Here is a 19,212-nt window from a genome sequence, read left to right on the forward strand (position 1 = left end):
ATCTCCGGAACCCGCTGAGAACACAGCATGCGGTCCCCATTATCTTCTCTCCGGCTGAACGATGGATTTTAAGCTCACCTTAAAATCATCGATCAACCAAAAAGTAAACGATAGCAGCGATTACACGCAATGATGATTGCTCACCTGCGGTCACGTGACTGAATTTTGAGTGAATTGTTGCGTGTAAACAGGCCTTAAGCGTCTTACTATTAATTATTGGTCTAAAGAGCAAAATTTTAAAAGGCTAGCAAACCTAGTTTGCAGATTACAATCTGTAAGGCCTCCCTCACACAGGGCGTTTGCAGAAACGCTGCGTTACTGCAGATTCCGCCCCGCTTCAGCAGCGCTGGCATACTTTATGCAAGCGTTTTGGCTGCGTTTTCAGCTCGGCTGAAAACGCAGCCAAGAATGCTGAAAAGAAAAAAAAAGCTATACTCACCTAGCCGCTGCAGTCCGGGTTGCGGCTGCTGGTCTCTGCCGCTGATCCGGGCCTCCTCGGCACCCCAAAGTCTATTGCCGGAGGCCAGGTTTGAGAACCTGGCCTCCGGCAATAGAGTGCTGTGATTGGTTGTCGGTGCTTGCTCGATGCCCAATCACAGCCATTCATTGACTGTCTCAGCCAATCAGAGCTTGCCAGCGCTGATTGGCTGAGACAGTCAATGAAGGGCTGTGATTGGGCATCGAGCGTGCCGATAACCAATCACTGCACTCTATTGCCGGAGGCGGGGTTCTCAAACCTGGCCTACGGCAATAGACTTGTGAATGCAGGGGAAGCCCGGATCAGCGGCAGAGACCAGCGGCCGCGACCCGGACTGCAGCGGCTAGGTGAGTATTGCTTTCTTTTTTTTCTCTAGCCCGCTGGGACTGATTTTCGGGGTAGGGCTTCTATTACAAGCCCTCACCCCGAAAATCGGCGAGCGGTTAACGCTGCCAAAAACGCAGCACCAAGTGTTGCCGCGTTTTTAGCAGTGCCAAAACCGCTGCCCATTCATTTCAATGGGCGATGCAGGGCTGAAAACACCCCAGAATAGAACATGCATCGCTGTCAAAGCGCAGCGTTGGGAGGCGCTACGTTTTCAGCCCTGTGTGAGCAGCCCCATTGAAATGAATGGGAGTGTTGTACAGCGTTTAGCGCTGGGCTGAAAAGGCAGCGCTAAACGCTGTATAAAACGCCCTGTGTGAGGGAGGCCTAAAACATATGTATGGAAATCCACCAAACTGTAGGAAAAAAGACATGGACTATACATCCACATATTCAGTGTATAATATGTTGTCCAAGTTCTTTTTTTTAACAGTTTGATGGATTTATGGATATAAAAGTTTCCGAAGGCTCTCAAAGTTACAGGTAAAGGAATTTTCATATGCTCAATTATGAAATAGACACTCAAGCATTTTAATAGGCAGATTTTGCAGAGGAGTATTTGGTCAACTATAAAGCACAAATCTATACAGTAGGTTAATTTTCTAATAAATATAAAGTAATTCCATAACAAAAGTAAATTGTCTAAGGAGAGACAGTAGAGTCCTGCTTGCCCCACCCACATAAATAGGTATGCTGTCAATCAGTTTTATCAGCGTGTTTAAAGAGTAAGCAGGACATCACTGTCTCATCTAATGGCCATTTACATGGGACGACTATCATTCAAAATTGTTCCAATTCCAATGCTCCTGGAGCAATCTGAACGATAGTCGACCCGTGTAAATGCAACGAGAATTGTTCAGTTGTCCAGTTTCTGCATGCAGAAAAATGAACAATGTGCCGTTTAGTGTAAACAGCAGTCGTTCACTGCTGAATGACTGTCTGCTTAAAGTGCATGGAGGTGGGCAGTGGGAAAACGCTTCCTGGTCCGCTCTGCCTCCATGCCGGCGATACTCGCTCCTATGTAACAATACTGGAGAGAGCACCACTGGGATCAGCTGCCAGGCGTCATTTGCTGACAGCTCGTCCCATGTAAATGGGGCACAAGAGTCCAGCCAGGATTTAGGGCCCTTTTAGATGAGCCGATTTATCATTCGAAGGAGTAACGTCATCGCTAGCTCCTTCGCTTGCGCGCCTAAGGACATAAAGTGCAGAGCGAGGAGCCCGCGATCCAGCGGCAAGTCTTTCAGTTTAAATGCTCTGCATGAGCATTGATGTCATTAGCGGTGATGTCAGCGTTTGTGCAGTCGTTTGAAAGACTGTCAGCCCATGTAAAAGCGCCTTTACTCTGCTTTTTACTCAAAGTCTTTACCAAATCACATAAACCAATACATCGCAGACTTCAGCTTCACCTAAAATAGACTTTATGTCTATAAATGCTGCCAGTGGTGCAAATAGTAAATGTTTTCAGGCTGACAAACAGCTAGGCTATGCCATTACTTACTGATCAGTGAGGGTCCATTAACCCCCAATCATGAGAAGAAGGAGCTGAACAAGAATGCAAATCACCATGGCTTACATTGCCGACTACTTTCCGAGAGTTTAAAACATCTTATTCTTTTGTACATAATTATTGTTAACTAGGCTACCGTATATACCGGCGTATAAGATGACTTTTGAACCCCGAAAAATCTGCTCTGAAGACGGGGGTCGTCTTATACGCCGGTAATACAAAAAAAAGAAAGTGTCAAAAAAAAAAAAAAATCATTACTCACCTCCCCCGGCGTTCTGCGGCGCTGCTGGAGGCTGTCGCTCCCTTCTGGTCCCCGGCAGAGCATTGCTTTCTGGACGCAGGGCTTGAAATCCCCGCCTCCAGAAAGCTAATACTGTGATTAGCTAACACGCGCCGTCAGCCAATCACAGCCATTCAACATCATTGAATGGCTGTGATTGGCTGAAGGCACGTGTGTTTTCTGGAGGCGGGGATTTCAAGCCCTGCGTCCAGAAAGCAATGCTCTGCCGCGGACCAGGAGGAAGCGACAGCCTGCAGCAGCGCCGCAGAACGCCGGGGGAGGTGAGTAATGATTTTTTTTTTTTTGCTCCGCTGTATTCCCGGCGTATAAGGTGACAGTTGGGGGGTCGTCTTATACGCCCCGTCGCCTTATACGCCGGAATATACGGTACTTCCGTTATAGTTTCTAAACTTTACCATCGCTACAAACTATAACAGTCTACAATGTAAAATACTTTAAATTTAAGCATCATGCAGATTTATTACATCAAAGATCTAAACAATGCACCTGAAGTCTGCAGTGCTCCTTCTCCCTCCTTAGCTGGTCCATAGCGCTGTCACTATGCTGCACCATAAGCTTCATTTTGCTGTATTCATCAGTCATTTTCTCCATTTCCTGAACAGATTCTTCCAGGTTCTTTGTCATTTCCTGGTTTTGGGCTTCCAATCTCTCATTTGCTTCACTCAAGCTCTGTATTACACAAAAAAAGTGCCATGTGACCATATGTACCAATACTGAAGGCTTCCGAAGTTATGGAACAGACAGGATTTAAGTGAAATTTTAAATGAGCCCTAAACGATATGCGAGGCACGACCCATAGATAATGCTTACCTTCTGTTTCTTTTCTTTTAAGTGTTGGCTGTTTCTTAGCTCTGTTATATTAGGGCACAGATATAATCGGTGACTGCAACATAGCAGCATAATATTGTAAGTTGCAAAGAAGCCATCATAGAATGGTAGAGGTGGAAGGGACCTCCAGGGTCATCGGGTCCAACCCCCTGCTCAATGCAGGATCACTAAATAATCCTAGACGAGATGTCTCTCTAGCCTCTGTTTGAAGCCTGCCATTGAAAGAGAACTCTCACTACCTCCCATGGCAACCTGTTCCACTCATTCATCACTCTCACTGTCTAATATCTAATCTGTGTCGCCTCCCTTCCAGTTTCATCCCATTGCTTCTAGTCTTTCCTTGTACAAATGAGAATAGGGCTGATCCCTCTGCACTGTGACAGCTCTTCAGATATTTGTAGACAGCTATTAAGTCTCCTCTCAGCCTTCTTTTTTGCAAACTAGACATTCCCAGATCCTTTAACTGTTCTTCATAGGACATGGTTTGCAGACCGCTCACCATCCTGGTAACCATTCTCTAAACTTGCTCCAGTTTGTCTATGTCTTTTTTTAAATTAGGGTGGCCAGAACAGGACACAGTATTCCAGATGAGGTCTGACAAAGGAAGTGTAGAGGGGATAATTACCTCACATGATCTAGACATCATGCTTCTCTTAATACATCCCATAATGGTATGCGCCTTTTTTGCTACTACATCACACTGTTGACTCATGTTCAGTCTGTGATCTATTAGTATACTCAAGTCTTTTTCACATGTGCTGCTGCTTAGGTCAATTCCTCCCATTCTGTATGTGCTTTTTTTAATTTTTCTTGCCCAGATGTAAGACTTTGCATTTCTCCCTGTCAAACACCATTTTTAGTCGCTGCCCACTGTTCAAGCTTGTTCAGACCTTTTCTTAATCCTCTCTCTCATCTCTAGCATTAGCCACCCTACCGATTTTTGTGTCGTCGGCAAATTTGATCAGTTTCCCCTCAATTTCCTCATCTAGATCATTTATAAAATTACTGAACAACACTGGGCCGAGGGACCCAGGTCCTGTAGTCTGAAATAAACTTCCTGTCAATGGCCCACGCTGCAGCTCACGCAGTGTTGAAGCACAAAGCAGTACAATCTTACCAACTGGTTAGTGCATGTTGAGACAATTTAAATTTACAACAAAGATAGAATAATTATAACTCAAACTAATATTTTTGGACAGATCACACAATACAGTACTTTTTTTTTTATTATTCTTTCACTATTTTTATCTTCTTGAGGCCTCCTTCCCACGAACGGATTTCCGCCGCGTAATTCGCGGCGAAAATCCGCTGCGTTGCACGCAGCTATTAGGTTCTATTGAACCTAATAGCTCCATGCTCACGATGCGTAATTCCACCGCGGAATTACGCACCGCGATTTCTCCCGTCCTCACCCGCAGCATGCTCTATTTTCTGCGGGTGAGGACGGGCTGTACGCACTGACGGCTTCCATTGCAGTCAATGGAAGCCGTCCATTCACGCTATCTCCCGCTGTAACCAGCGGGAGATAGCGTGAAAAAACGCTTTCCCGCCCACCGCCGAGCGTCATATGACGCCAAATGACGCGGTCCGGCCGCGTCACGTGACACGGCTGGTGACGCGAGAGCGGTGGGCGGTGACGAGCGGTGACGCGGCGGTGGTGGGCGGGGAAGCGATTTCACGCTATCTCCCGCAGGTAAGTATAGGGGCTCTGGGGGGCGCCGTGACGGGCTTCACAGCGGAATATTACGCTGCGGAGCCCGTCACGCTCGTGGGAAGGAGGCCTTAGGTTGCTAGTAATAAATTAATTGCCGATGCATTCTAATACTTAACAGGTAACGGTCCCCAAGGATGACAAAGTTAGATTACCTGAATTTCATCAAGATATTGTACAAGCTCCATGTTCTTTTTTGAAATGAGACTCTTGTAGTCCTGCCCCTCACCACGTGACATGAGCGATTCTCTTTGGGAGTCTATCTGCCTCTGATAGTCTATTACATCTTGTCGTAGTTGTTCATTCTGTTTTCCAGAAGAAAATAAGGCATTAGGCCACAAAAATAAAGACACTTTCTAATCTACTTTATTGACACAATCAGAAGCACTTTGTCTAACAGAAGCAACACACCTTACCTTTTTCTTAAGTGTTTTATTCTTCAGAATTAAGAAATGGCAAAGGGAAAAGCAACAAATATCAGACAAGGCATTATATAAAATGATAAAGAGAAGGAAGGAAAGAAACATAGCAATAGTATATGATAATGAAAACAAAAACTGGAATGCCTAGTACATTTAGAAGTGCAGCAAGATGCAGACTAGGAGTGATTTATATGAAGGGCATCACAATTACATAATACTTCACTAGTAGAAATGAGCGAACGTACTCGGTAAGGGCGATTTCGCAATCGAGCACCGCGATTTTCGAGTACTTCACTACTCGGGTGAAAAGTACTCGGGTGCGCTGTGGGGCGGGGGGTTGCAGAGGGGAGTGGGGGGTAGCAGCGGGGAACAGGGGGGAGCCCTCTCTCTCTCCCTCTCCCCCCACTCCCCGCTGCAACCCCCCGCTCACCCACAGCGCACCCGAGTACTTTTCACTCGAGTAGTGAAGTACTCGAAAATCGCGGTGCTCGATTGCGAAATCGCCCTTACCGAGTACGTTCGCTCATCTCTATTCACTAGCAGAACTACAAATGACAGAACTAATACTGGTGATCTCACCCACTGATGACTTGTGTTGGAAATTGTCTAACAAATTATTGCTTGATCTCTTTCCCATACTAGAGTTCGCACATAAAATAGTACTATAAAAGAGGTATTAGAATAGGGAGTAAAACAGAAAATATTTGGAGTTCAATGGAGCTAATCTGTAGCTTTCCACATATACCAATAATGAGCATGCTGTGGATTATAAAACTTGTGGTGCTGCTTTATTTCACATATATTTTTTCTAAACCATGTGAATGAGACATAAAATGGGATATAAAATTACACCACTCACATTGCCAGAAGAATTGTTGCACATTCTGCCTGAATTTAAGCATGGAATAGGAGCCTAAATCCAGACAGAATTCATGTTGTGAAGAAGGACTTGCAGTACAACTAGAGCACATAGGTTAGTATGAAGTGAGATTAGGAAATTACTAGATGAGGAAGACAGAAAAAAATGAGAAATAAACTATGTTATATTGCACTGAGCACCAACTATTAAACATCTGGAAAAAAGGGAGTGGGAATAGACCAACCTCACGCCGTAGCTTGCTGTTTTCATTATCAGTTTCTTCATTTCGGAGTGCAAGCTAAAATATTATAAAGACAGGTACAAATATTTTGATTAAGGTCATTGGAATCAAACATTGTATGATTGCAGTGATAGCATACAATAACTAGTGATTATACCAGTATGTAAAGCCAGGAAAAAAAAAAATACTAATTAGTTGGCCTTTACCAGAGCCATGAATAAACTAATAAGGCTGGTTTACACTGGGTTTTTCCCCTACGTTTATTATGTGTGTAGGGAAAGATCTTGATGCACACACTAAATGTGTCGTTAGAGGCCAAAAGAGTGTCTTCATCTGGCCAATAGCAGTTCAGAATAGTTTTTTTTTCTGAATAGAATTGTGTAGTAGCCTATGCTAATCGATCATGTAGCGCAATGCATGCTCCAGTTATAGTGGAAAAGTATGAAATAAAAAAAAAAAAAGAAAAAAGAGTGACTGACCCCAGATGTTTTATATGATGTCATGGGGAACACGGATGTTGAAGAAGAAAATAATTACAAAGTAAAAATAGGTATGAAAAAAAAGCAAACCGACCCACTAAGGACGCCAACAAAAACTGTCATATTCGCCCTGTAATCCGAGATTATACAAATTATATACCAAAACGGCCCAAACGAAATGACAAACCCATTCCCGTACTTTATTTTAATGTAAATAGAATAATTTTTAAAATAAAAATAAAAAACTATAAAAATTTTATATTTCTTTTATTTTTTGCTTTTTGTACACATTGACTAATAAATAAAATGTAAAAAGAAAACGGAAAAAAATTTCTGTGAAAAATGGTATTAAAATTTAGCTTTGTATGTGATGAGAAAAAAAAAAAAAAGAAGAACGCAGCTAAAATTATTTTTGATAGGCCAGTACAAAAAAAGAAAAGAGCTATAAAAAACCATATGGGTAAAAAAATTAATTAATTAATAAAAAAAAAAAGGTTGGTCCAGAAACACTCTGGCCTTTAAAAAGTTAAAGAACTTGCGAAAAGTTCTTCAGCCAGTATTTAAAATGTAGGGCAAGTTCTGTATTTTCAAAGATTGTGGAGTTGTAGTGTCCAGAGGCACATCCAGTAAAGGCACTGACCAGGACACTCACCCGTTCATTCACTTCTTTCTCCTTTTCCAGTTCCTTTCTCGTGTCTTTGAGCTCACGTGCTCTCTGACCCAGCTGTTCTTCTAGCTGACGGATTTCTTCCCGCAAAAATCGCGAATCCCGTGTACCGGTGGACAGCTGTGCCATCTGCATTAGATAAAAGCCGTGGGAGGCATAAATTGGGTAATGAGAAATGTGGATAGCAGAAGTACAAGTAGTTCAGGGAAAAAAGGAGCAGCGCTATGTTTGGAGAGAGAATAAACATTTATCTGGACAGTTATACAATTGTATAACTACAGTTACAATGACAGTCCTCAGAGAATACATTACATTTTAGAATGGTAGTAAGTGATGTCTGCAATAGAAGTTTGTCCAACAACTGAGATGTTAATGTACCGCCTCCTATTATATTCAATTATGAAGAAAGCAGCAGCATAGAAGATTAGGGTCTTCTAAAAATACTTGTTCCTTGGAGCCCTAACTCTGCATTCTCACACAGAGACTTGTACAGAGCTCTAAAAGCATCTGCCACTGCAAAGTGCAATCAGTATGTACCAATATAAAACTCTTATTTAGCCCAGGAGTTTTGGACGGCCTCTGGTCGTTCTGTGGAAAAAGGCATTACAGTACTTGACGAACAGAGGTTGTTCTACTTTAAACAGCTGCAGCTCCCGTTATATCAGGGTTAGGCCAATCTCACACATGTGCTTTTTACCGCAGTAATCACGGTATAACGCTGCCATTGATTTCAATGGGGCCACAATTTTCAAGCGTTGTCTGCTCTATTTTGCCCTTTTTAATGCACTACATCACGCTCTACAATGATGCGGTGCATTAAAAACCGTGGCAAGAATTGCTGCAGAAACTGTAGTAAAATCGCTGTGTTTTGCCGACGCTGTGTGTGAGAGTGGCCTTACAGCTAAATCTGTATGTTATAATTATGTGCCATCCAAACTAGTTTCATTCCTGTATACAGTTATATAGTTAATTCAATAAAAACTCTTACATAATTGAATTTCCATTCAATTAACCCCCCCTCCCCCCAACCATCACGCTAAAATTGAAAAAAACTCTCCTGAAAATGTCACCTTTATATTGTAGTTTTGAAATTGTCTCATAAATATATTTGGCGCAGAACTCAGTCACCTGAAGAGCATTTTAACCCCTTAGGGACATAGCTAATTTTAGCTTTAAGTGCAGGTTAATTGTATCCCCCTATGTATTCCAGCAGTCATAACTTTTTTATTTTTTCGTTAATGTAGCTGCATGCAATCTTGTGTTTGCGGGGCGAGTTCTTGCTTTTTTTAGAAACCAATTTTGTGTACATACAATATGTTGAATAACTTTAAAAACTTCCTTTTTGCTCAGAACAATGGAGAAAAGCTATTTTACCATTGTTTTTTGTGATTCATTTGTATGGGGTTCACATTGCTATAAAATTAAAGACGAGAGTGCTATACGATGCTCCTGGAGTCTAGCAGCTAAGGGGGGCCCAGTGAGCGCAGGTTTGAACATTTGACAGGTCCCACTTGTGTAGACTGTGAGACTGGTAGTGCCGATACTCTTCTGCCTTGATTGCAGGAGGAAAAGGGGCCCGACCTGAGTAGACCAATTATGGATCTCGTGAAGTGCATGCGTTTATAAATGACATGCAACGGAATGAAGTGGCAGTCTGATCAGCCCTGGGGATAGGGAAGTAGCCACGATTGGTGAATACATATACTTCTTATGATACAATATAATGTAGTAAGACATAATACTTATAATGTAGTTTATACTTTGCATGGCACTTGACAACTTAATACAGTGTTTCCCCGAAAATAAGACAGTGTCATATTAATTTTTGCTCAAAAAGATTTAAACTTTTTAAAAAATAGCGGCCTGGACACTATTTATATTGACTTTTTTAATTAACTGTAAGCAGCACTTAATTTTGGAGTAGGGCTTATATTTCAAGCATCCTCAAAAATCCTTAAAAATTATTTTGCATCCGCAAAAATCCTGGAAAATTATGCTATGTCTTATTTTCAGGGTATGTGTAATTTTCAGAGAAACGGGGTATATGGACTAAAGAGAGATCATTGTAGCATTATGTTTGTATGCTCTAGTAACACCCAGGTAGTGAGCCGTATAATGATGTGTTCCTGTTTTGCGTTGATTTTCCGCAGCAGAAAATCTACACCAAAATCCGCATCAAATTCTGCCCTAAAATCGGCACTACTGGTGCTGTTTTTGCTGCAGAATTTGCCATGGATCTTCAGCAGACTTAACCTCGTCAATTGAAAGGGTGAAATTTGCTGTGGATCTGCGGCAAAAACTGCATCAAAATCCTTGGTGTGATTTTTGACGAGGATTTTGGTGCGGATATTCACTAAAATTTGTAGCGCGATATATACTGCAGATTTTTGTGCAGATCCGCACCAAAATACACTATGAGTGAATGAAGTCTTAAAAAGAAGGATTAGAATATAGACCCTGTATCCTCTCCAAGATGACTCACTGGGAAGACAGTTGGAGTCATCATTACTTATTAATTACATTTCTCTGGATTTTGTCAGGAACCCCTGCATCTACCAGGAAGATTTTATGCATATAGCATCTGTTAATATTTATTAAGTTTGGAGTTGTTCTCATGTGAAATGTCTGTTACTTACCCCACATTTTCCAAAAAAAATTACTTGCACATATACTGAGATGCCCAGTAAAATCCTGTTGTCAACAGTGCTGGCTAAATTTATTAAGTCTCTTACATTTGCGATACTACAAAGACATTTTTTTTTTGACAATTAGGTTTCAAGTTTCTTCTTTTTGTAAAAGTTAACTGGTAAGTTACTTATAAGGCTGGGTTCACATGGGGCGTATTCCCGCCGGAAATCCCGCGGTTTGGCCGCAGCAAAAACCGTGAGATTTCCGGCGGGAGAACCGCCGCGTAAAAACCCGCGGCGGCTTTAAGGCGGCCCAGCCGCTTGCTTTTCCGTTGCGGCCAGCGCTCCCGTATATTCTGAAACCGCGGCTGCGGACGCAGCAGCCGGGGTTCCAGCCTGACTTACCGCAGTGGATTGGCCGAGAAATCTGAGAAATCTCGTCCACATGGCTGGCTAATCCCGAGATTAGCGGCCGCAGGTGGATTTGCCGCGGCGAAATTCCGCGCGGCAAAACCGCGGCAAATCCGCCCTGTGTGAACCCAGCCTTAGGAATCTTACAGTTTGTGAAATAAAAAGCAAACAATAGAAATGTTAATATTGTAAATCCTACCTCTATTTCATTTTCCAGTTGTTTTATTTTGTTTCTTAACTGGTTTTCTATAGAATAACACAAAATATATTAAGATCAGATAAAGATACAGGTATTCTACATAATGAAACCGGCTGGGAAAGACCACAACATGGCATCACTTTTAGGAGAGATGTGCCATCTTAACTTACAGTGCATACTACCTGTAAGGCCTCCCTCACACAGGTGTTTGCAGAAACGCAGCGTTTTTCAATGCATCATTTACTGAGGTTTCGGCAGCGCTGGCATGCATTTTTGACAACGCTTTGGCTGCACAGCTGAAAACGCAGCCAAGAAAGCTAAAATAAAAAATCAATACTCACCTAGATGGCGCCATCCAGGTCCCTGCTGCTGCTCTCTGGAGCTCCGTGCATGCTTTCAGGCACTTGTCGTCGCCGACAGAGCATCTTTTGCTAGTGACAGAGTTTAAAGACCTCGCCTTCAGCAACAGATTGCTCCAATTGGTTCATCAAGCGCTGGCTCTGATTGGCTGAGGTAAACCAATCACAGCCGATCAAAGCAATCTCTTGCTGGAGGCGTTGTCGTCAAACCCCGTCACTAGCAAAAGATGCTCTGTCAGCGATGACAACTGCCCGGAGCTCTGGAGAGCAGCGGCAGGGACCCAGACAGCACCTGATAGGAAAGTATTAATTTATTTTTTAGGTAGTGTAGCTAGCGCTTGCGTTTAGCGCTGTCAAAAATGTGTTACCAAGTTGTGCCAAGTTTTCAGCAGCGCTGAAACCGCTGCCAATGCCTTTCAATGGGTGACACAGAGCTGAAAATGGCCAAAGATAGAACATGCATTACTGTTGAAGATCCTGCATTTTGACACTTGTGTGAACAGCCCCATTAAAATGATAAGAAGTGTTGTACAGCGTTTAGCGCAGCGCTGAAAATGTAGCGCTAAATACTGTACAAAAACGCCTGTTTGAGGGAGGCCTAACTCGCTTTAAGGTCCACTTGTCCCAGTGATGCTCACACATGTGCTTTTATTTAGGAGCGCGTATCATTGCCATCGCACAAAGCTCTGCCAGCATTGAGACAGAGCAGGCATAGGAACGTTCTCTCCCCGACCCTTTCCATTCACTAAACTGAACGACTGCTGTTTACATTGAACAGTTTTATGAAAGTACAAACTGAACAACTCTCGTGATTTACTACGATGATATTAGATTTGAAAATGTTAGCCTGTGCTAACCCCTTCACACAGTTTCTTCAAATTAACTCCTAAAACTCAGCTAAACCTACTGTCAGCTAGCATGGGAGTTGGATCATGTTTAACCCTTTCCGATCCACTGTCTGACATCTTCCTACATTCTGATTGAAGCTTGTACAGCTGCAATGTCAGAAGACGTTCGACAGGGTATTCTTACCGTCTTTTGCCAGCCACTCCGCTGTCGGAGCCTCTCTGGTGCACACACACTGGCTTTAGCCAGCATATGGCACCGTTGTATAACAGCAAAAATAGAAAGCTTTTTAGGACACTCTGAATCCAAAATTGGATTGGAAAGAGTAAACCTTGAAGGACATAAAAATTCCTTTTATTTAAAGGGGTTTTATGACATTTTCAATAACCCCAGCGTAACATGTATATCTTTAACAATAAAATTGCCACATACTCACCTTTCAAAGTTGCCATATGAAGTGTCCTGTAGTGTTTGTTTTCTAGACTGCAGCAATGATAGGTCATTCACAGCACATGACCGTGGCAGCCAATCACAGGCTGCAATGGTGATGTGCCGTCAATAGTGGCGGAATTTGGAGAATATACGACATCATTGCAGTGCCAAGTAAAGAAAGGCCGATGGGAACCACAGGAAGATCAGCACAAGGACGGTGTGGGATATTAAAGAACAATATGTCACGATGTGTTGTTTATAGCTTACACGTTATACTGGGTGCTTAGAAAATGTTGCAAAACGCCATTAATAAATGGCAAATTAGTCCAGCATATGTAACACAATCCTACACCTTTTGGTCCCATGATTTTATACACACACACATATACATACATACACACACATTATATATATATATATATATATATATATATATATATATATATATATATATATACACACACACACACACACACACACACACACACACGGAGAGAGGGACTGCACCCGTTATCTTAGAAAAACGATAAATCACAAGTTTCATGGCTTTTTACCAGTCTTGACTTGCTCCTCTGCTGATTTCCCAGCTTCTTCTAAGACAAACTCCACCTCCTGAGATTTTATCTAGATAAAAGAAAGGATGAGAACGGTCTGAAACGGTTTTAATAAAGCCACACACAAAATCTACAAAGACTAATGAAGACAATCTTTTTTTTTGGTTGCATCAAAATTGCTCTGATATCATACATTTATCTATAGACAGGCTGATATACCTGGCCTCGTCCAAGTTAATTTGATACAGGTGTTTACCTGTTGTTCGCACGGAAAAATTTTATGACGTCAAGGTTACTTTAGAGTAACCGAGGAATAAAATATGTATACACATAGAGGAGCGTTAGTTTCTCCTCAGGCTGCATGTACCGATGTCCCTCTGTAGAATGTGCCACCCTTCCCACTCTCCTCATTTAGGACCTAAAGATTGCTCGCACCAAATTTCATGCTTGTATGACACAGAGAAGTTACATTACATAGTGGCGCAATTAGTATTGAATAATCGAGTTGTGACCTGTTGCTTTTCCTATTTAGGACCAAAAGAATGGGCATGCCAAATTTTATGTTTGTACGGCACCAGGAAGTTAAAGAATTAGATTAGGTACATTACATAGGGGTGCCAATACTTTTGCACTTAGCATTGAATAAACCAGTTGTGACCCCTTTTCTTTTTCCTATTTAGGACCTAAAGAATGAGCATCCCAAATTTCATGTTTGTACGACACTGGGAAGTTACATTACAAAGGAGTGCCAATACTTTTGCAATTAGCATTGAATAATCAAGTTGTGACCCTTTTACTTTTCCTATTTAAGACCTAAAGAATGGTCGTACCAAATTTCAAGTTTGTATAAAGTCAGAAAGTAAGAGGAATAGATTTGGCACATTACACAGGGGCACCAATACTTTGTATTTAGCATTGAATTTTCGAGTCGTGACCCCTTTACCTTTCCTATTTAGGATCTAAAGAATAATTATCCCAAATTTCATGTTTGTACGACAGTGGGAAGTTCGAGAATTAGATTTGGTACATTACACAGGGACACTAATACTTTTGCACTTGGCATTGAATTTTCGAGTTGTGACCCCTTCACTTTTCCTATCTAGGACCTAAAGAATCCTCCTGCCAAATTTCAGGTTTCTACGACAGTGGGAAGTTAGAGAATTAGCGGTGAGTCATTCAGTCAATGAGGGCTTACACACACACACACACACACACACACACACACACACACACACACACACACACACACGAATTCTGTTTTCATGTTAACAAACTCCATACTACACTGACCCTCAGAGACCACTGGGAGGTAATAGCATCACAACTATGAAAAGACTGTAAATCTTAGCAAAATACTATCAGTGTATCCAGTGAGCAAGCCGGAGATTTATCAGACCAAAGCAAAAAAAATGTATTCTCAATGTTGAACATTAACTTAAACCCCTTAATGATGCGGCCCTTTTTCTTTTTTTTCCCCCATTTTTGTTTTTTCATTCCCCTTTTTAAAAAAATCATAACTCCATCAATGTAGCTGACTGTGGGCTCATTTTTTGTGGGACGAGTTGTATTTTTCAATGGCACTTTTTAACATATCATATTAATGCAGTGAGAAAAAAAAACAAACTTAAAACAAATTCTATGCGGGGTGAAATGAAATTGCACAATCTGGGGGGGGGTGGTCTCTATGGTGTACACATTGCAAAAAAATTGACATGATAACTTTATTCTAAGGATCAGTACAATTACTACGATACCACATTTGTATAGTTATTTTTGCTGTACTACATTTAACAAATGAAACCTCTTTTTTTTAGGGTACATGAACTTGCAATAGTTTAATCATTCATGCAGAATGATGTAATAACTGTAGTATTACACCATACTGCCATCTGACAGGCATTCTATCAAGCCACCCCATGGGGATGGCTTGATAGGCAATCTGCAATGGCAGTCCTGAGGGGGGGGGGGGGGGTTCAGAAGGCCACCGGCTGCTATGGCAACTGAAAGGCACCCTGTGATCTCATTGCAGGGGGCCGTTCAGAGCCCCAGAATTCCAATCAGAGCAGTTAAATGCTTTTGTCAGAACTGATGGTGGCATTACAGGGTTTACAGCTGCGATCAGCTGGCAGGTGTCAGCTGTAAGAATCAGCCGACACGGCACCCGTATTGTATGGAGCAGAATCGAACCCCAATCTCCTCCATACAAACCCAAAACCTCCATGACATAAATGTACATCATGGAGCGTTAAGGAGTTAAAGTGGTATTCCCACCTTTAGACATTTATGGTACAGTATATGCCCAGAATATGCCATGTACTGCATGTCTGTCCTTCATAGAGGACTATGGGATTCATGCAGCAATCACAACTTCTACAACTTGATAAGATCATTTATGTTTGAATTCCTCACCATTTTTAAGATATTAGTTTGCTATTAGGAAAGGAGAAAACTCTTGTGTAGGATCTATACATATAGGTATATTTAACATCTGCGTTTGCACCTGACAGAATCTGACATCACGGACACGCACAGTGTGATTTTTATTTATTTTTTTTCAAATTTCAGCTCTGTTCTGAGCGAGGTTGCTTATCAAAATGCTGCCCTCTTGCAATGCTTGCATATAGACAGAGCTTCTTACATAGCCCATTCAAGGGCTGCCTTTGATACGCTGAGAAATAGAACATGCTGTGATTTATTTCTCCTGCGTATCGATATGCATTGACCCCACGCAGGTGTGAATAGAAGAATTCACACCTCCATGCACTGCGTGTTACGCATGGGAAATACACGTGTGTAATATGCGGTGACAATATGCCAGTGTGAAAAGAACATTTAAAAGAACAGTATTCAGTCTTTCCAATTCACTGTATTACTGAATGTGACAGACTGAACAATTGCTGTTTAAACTGAATGATAATTGAATGAGCCATTTATCGCTCACTTTCGCTTATTTGAACAATAATCTAGCAAACTAAAAGCACCCTAAGCTTTGTAGACCTAAACCGCCTGTATAGTGGTATCATTGTGTAGTGGATGTGTCACTACGGAGAAGTCATTGAGGCCTCCTGGGTACATAGACCTGCCACAATGGACAGCAGTTGGATTTTAACAGTAAGTACGTTGGGCGCTCCAGTATTTTGCTTTTATTATAGGTGTTATTAGGGAGATTTGTGCAACACATTTCCATGCAGTAAGAGGTCTGACATAACAACTAAAGCTGTATTATAATGCAATCAGTTGTAATAAGCGTTTCTTCAAACCTTCATTAGGGACTGTGTGATCCGGAAAAGATGAGTTAAATTTTCATTGCTTTCTCCTTTTAGATCACTGCTGTTCACCTGTGATGATAAAAAACAGAGTAAAGAAGAAATACATAAAGAGAACTCGACAAACCTATTACATAAGGGAATTGTTAGTTATAGAGGCTCAGTAAAAATCATGGCATGACCTCAATTAGAGGATGCCTATCCAGGATTGTACTTCGTAGGAAATACACATATCACAGATATTACCCTCTGCCCCTGAACATTCTCAGCAGCTTAAGGCCCTTTTACATGGTACGACTATCGCTCAAAGACTCGTTCAACCGAGCGAAAGTGAATGATAATTGTTCAGTCTAAATGCAGCAACAACCGAATGACGAACGATATATCGTCACTTTTCGTTGTTCATTTTCGGCAGGCATAAAAATCATCGCTGGCTCATTCACTTATCATTCAGTTTAACCAGCGCTCGTCACAGAATGTGAGGACAGAATGGACCAACGATGTATCTGCCAGTATAAACGAGAACTTCTTTAATGTAAACGGACCCTAGCTTATGGCGACAACAATGTTTACCTTACTTGTGGTCATAAATTTGCTGATAAATGTGCAGAAAACAAGAGCGATAAGAGCCGAAAACTAATGGCCATTTTACACAGGCCGGGAATGTCATGATTCTTGTTTGCCTGTTGAGCATCATTCAATCCTTGGGCACTTCTCGTTCCAGTTTCACATTTCTACATGAAACACTGAACTGGCAGTGTTTAAAGGGCACTATATCACATGAGCCGGTGATAGTTTTTATGCCAGCTGAAACTGAACGACGAGCGAAAACCTCACAATTCTCGCTCTTGGAATTGTTTCCCCGTCTTTAAACTAAACAATTATCGTTCTGCTTTGTTCGTTTGAACGAGTTTCTGAACAATAATTGTTCCATCTAAATGAGGCATTAGCTGCCAGTCCAGCCAGTCCTATTGAGACTTAGAGTGGTTTTAGATGGAATGACTGTTGGCGCTTGAGAATCCGACAGCCATCCTAATGTCTATAGCTCCTGTGCAGTCGTTCAGCGTATTGTAGCAGTTGGCTTCCGGGTATCCTGGTGGCTCTGGTGATTTGATCAGCAGTTAAAGTGGGGTGGTAGCCCTGATTTAAAAATGTCTTTAAGTGTCCGTGTGCAGGAGGCCTTACTGAGAACAATAATCTTGTTTTAGGTCATATGTGTTATTTGCAACAAAGTGAAAAACGTTAAATGACATAATTTAATGCCACTCTCAGACGTGCTTGTAAAAACGTGTGTTTCCTGCGTTTTCAGCTGCATTGACATTAGTGTTTGACTGAGTTTTTAGCTGAGTTTTCAGCACAGTTATAAATGCAGCCAAGCAAGCTGATAATGCCAGAACTGAAAAAGCGCAGCTAAAGACACGGTAACCACATTCTATCACGGTTTCAGCAATTCATTTCAATGGGCAAAGCGTATATTTTAAAAAACGCAGAAACATAGGAAAATAGAATAGACAGTGCTTGAAAAATGCTGCATTTTAGCACGTCTGAGAACCGTTATTGAAATCAATGGCAGTGACTGACAGCGTGTAGCGCTGCGCTGAATACACAGCATAAAACGCAGAAAAAAAGAAAACGCCTGTGTGAGAGTGGCCTAAGGGTGCGCTCACACATGGTGGAAAATTCACACCATTTCTACGTAAATATGGATTCTGCTGCGAATATGCAACCAATTTCCACCTTTAAAAAGACAAGATCCCCACGGTAATCCGCACACGGATGGGTAGAGTTTGCTGCAATTTTTGATACGGAAAAATGGATTTTCTGCTACGTGTGAATGTACCCAAGGGAGGCTTTTCAAGCGCTTAAGTACCCGATATCCATCTTCGTTCCAATGCTTTCACACATAAGCAATGATCGCTCACTCAACGGAGGTAGAATGCGCCAGAGATCTCCTCCAGAGAAAACAGGCAGACACTCCTAGATGGCGGACTACCTGTTCACACGGCTCAATTGTTGCCCGCTTTTTATTCTTGCACGGAATGAGAAACAAACAATATGGAAACAAATTGTCGTTTCTCGTTCAATTGTTGGCCGTCTTTACGCTGAAGGATTATCGCTCCGGTTTACAAGATCCAGCGACTAATGGAACAATAGTCATACAGTGTAAAAGGGCCCCATGTGTGATGACTCCAGACTTTTTGCCAGAAGTTGTACATCCCCCTTAAAGGCAGCTGATAAGAAAGCACTTACCTGTGACAACGTCTTCAACATCTTCTCCGCTAATCTTTCCCTAGCAGGAAGCCCATCCGGATCCACCTTCATCAGCTTTCCCCAATCCAGAGTCGGAGCCATCTTGTTGGGCTATTACCTATAGCAAATAAGCAGCATTTCACACTTTATTACCAGGATGAAGGGCCGGAACACGTTCTACATTACCATTTTAAAGGGGGGTTTCAAATTATTTGTTAATATTTTTTTGAGTCCCAAACTATAGAAAATGAATACACCCGTTTTGGCCATCCGGCCCGCAGCATCAGGTGATGTCACTGGGCTTTATGGTCATCCCATAAAACTGTCACCTGGGCTTCAAGTCACCCAGCAGGTTTATGTATTTGTTATTTCTGCGATATATAAAGCT

General features: G+C 41.9%; 1 protein-coding gene across 2 annotated transcripts in view; it reads right to left on the reverse strand.

Moving 5' to 3' along the window:
• CEP290 (centrosomal protein 290) overlaps positions 1 to 19,212 on the reverse strand; it is a 199,310-nt gene that overhangs the window by 178,990 nt on the left and 1,108 nt on the right. For both annotated transcript variants that reach the window (XM_066591495.1, XM_066591494.1), the window contains exons 2-9: positions 18,825 to 18,942; positions 16,569 to 16,646; positions 13,309 to 13,378; positions 11,118 to 11,164; positions 7,866 to 8,009; positions 6,738 to 6,791; positions 5,368 to 5,517; positions 3,160 to 3,342 (exon numbers count right to left, since the gene is read on the reverse strand). In XM_066591495.1, coding sequence (XP_066447592.1) covers positions 3,160 to 3,342; positions 5,368 to 5,517; positions 6,738 to 6,791; positions 7,866 to 8,009; positions 11,118 to 11,164; positions 13,309 to 13,378; positions 16,569 to 16,646; positions 18,825 to 18,926 — 828 coding nt within the window. In that variant the 5' untranslated portion in view covers positions 18,927 to 18,942. The remainder of the gene's footprint in view (positions 1 to 3,159; positions 3,343 to 5,367; positions 5,518 to 6,737; positions 6,792 to 7,865; positions 8,010 to 11,117; positions 11,165 to 13,308; positions 13,379 to 16,568; positions 16,647 to 18,824; positions 18,943 to 19,212) is intronic.

Source organism: Eleutherodactylus coqui, chromosome 2, assembly GCF_035609145.1.
Source record: "Eleutherodactylus coqui strain aEleCoq1 chromosome 2, aEleCoq1.hap1, whole genome shotgun sequence".
NCBI classification, from domain to species: domain Eukaryota; kingdom Metazoa; phylum Chordata; class Amphibia; order Anura; family Eleutherodactylidae; genus Eleutherodactylus; species Eleutherodactylus coqui.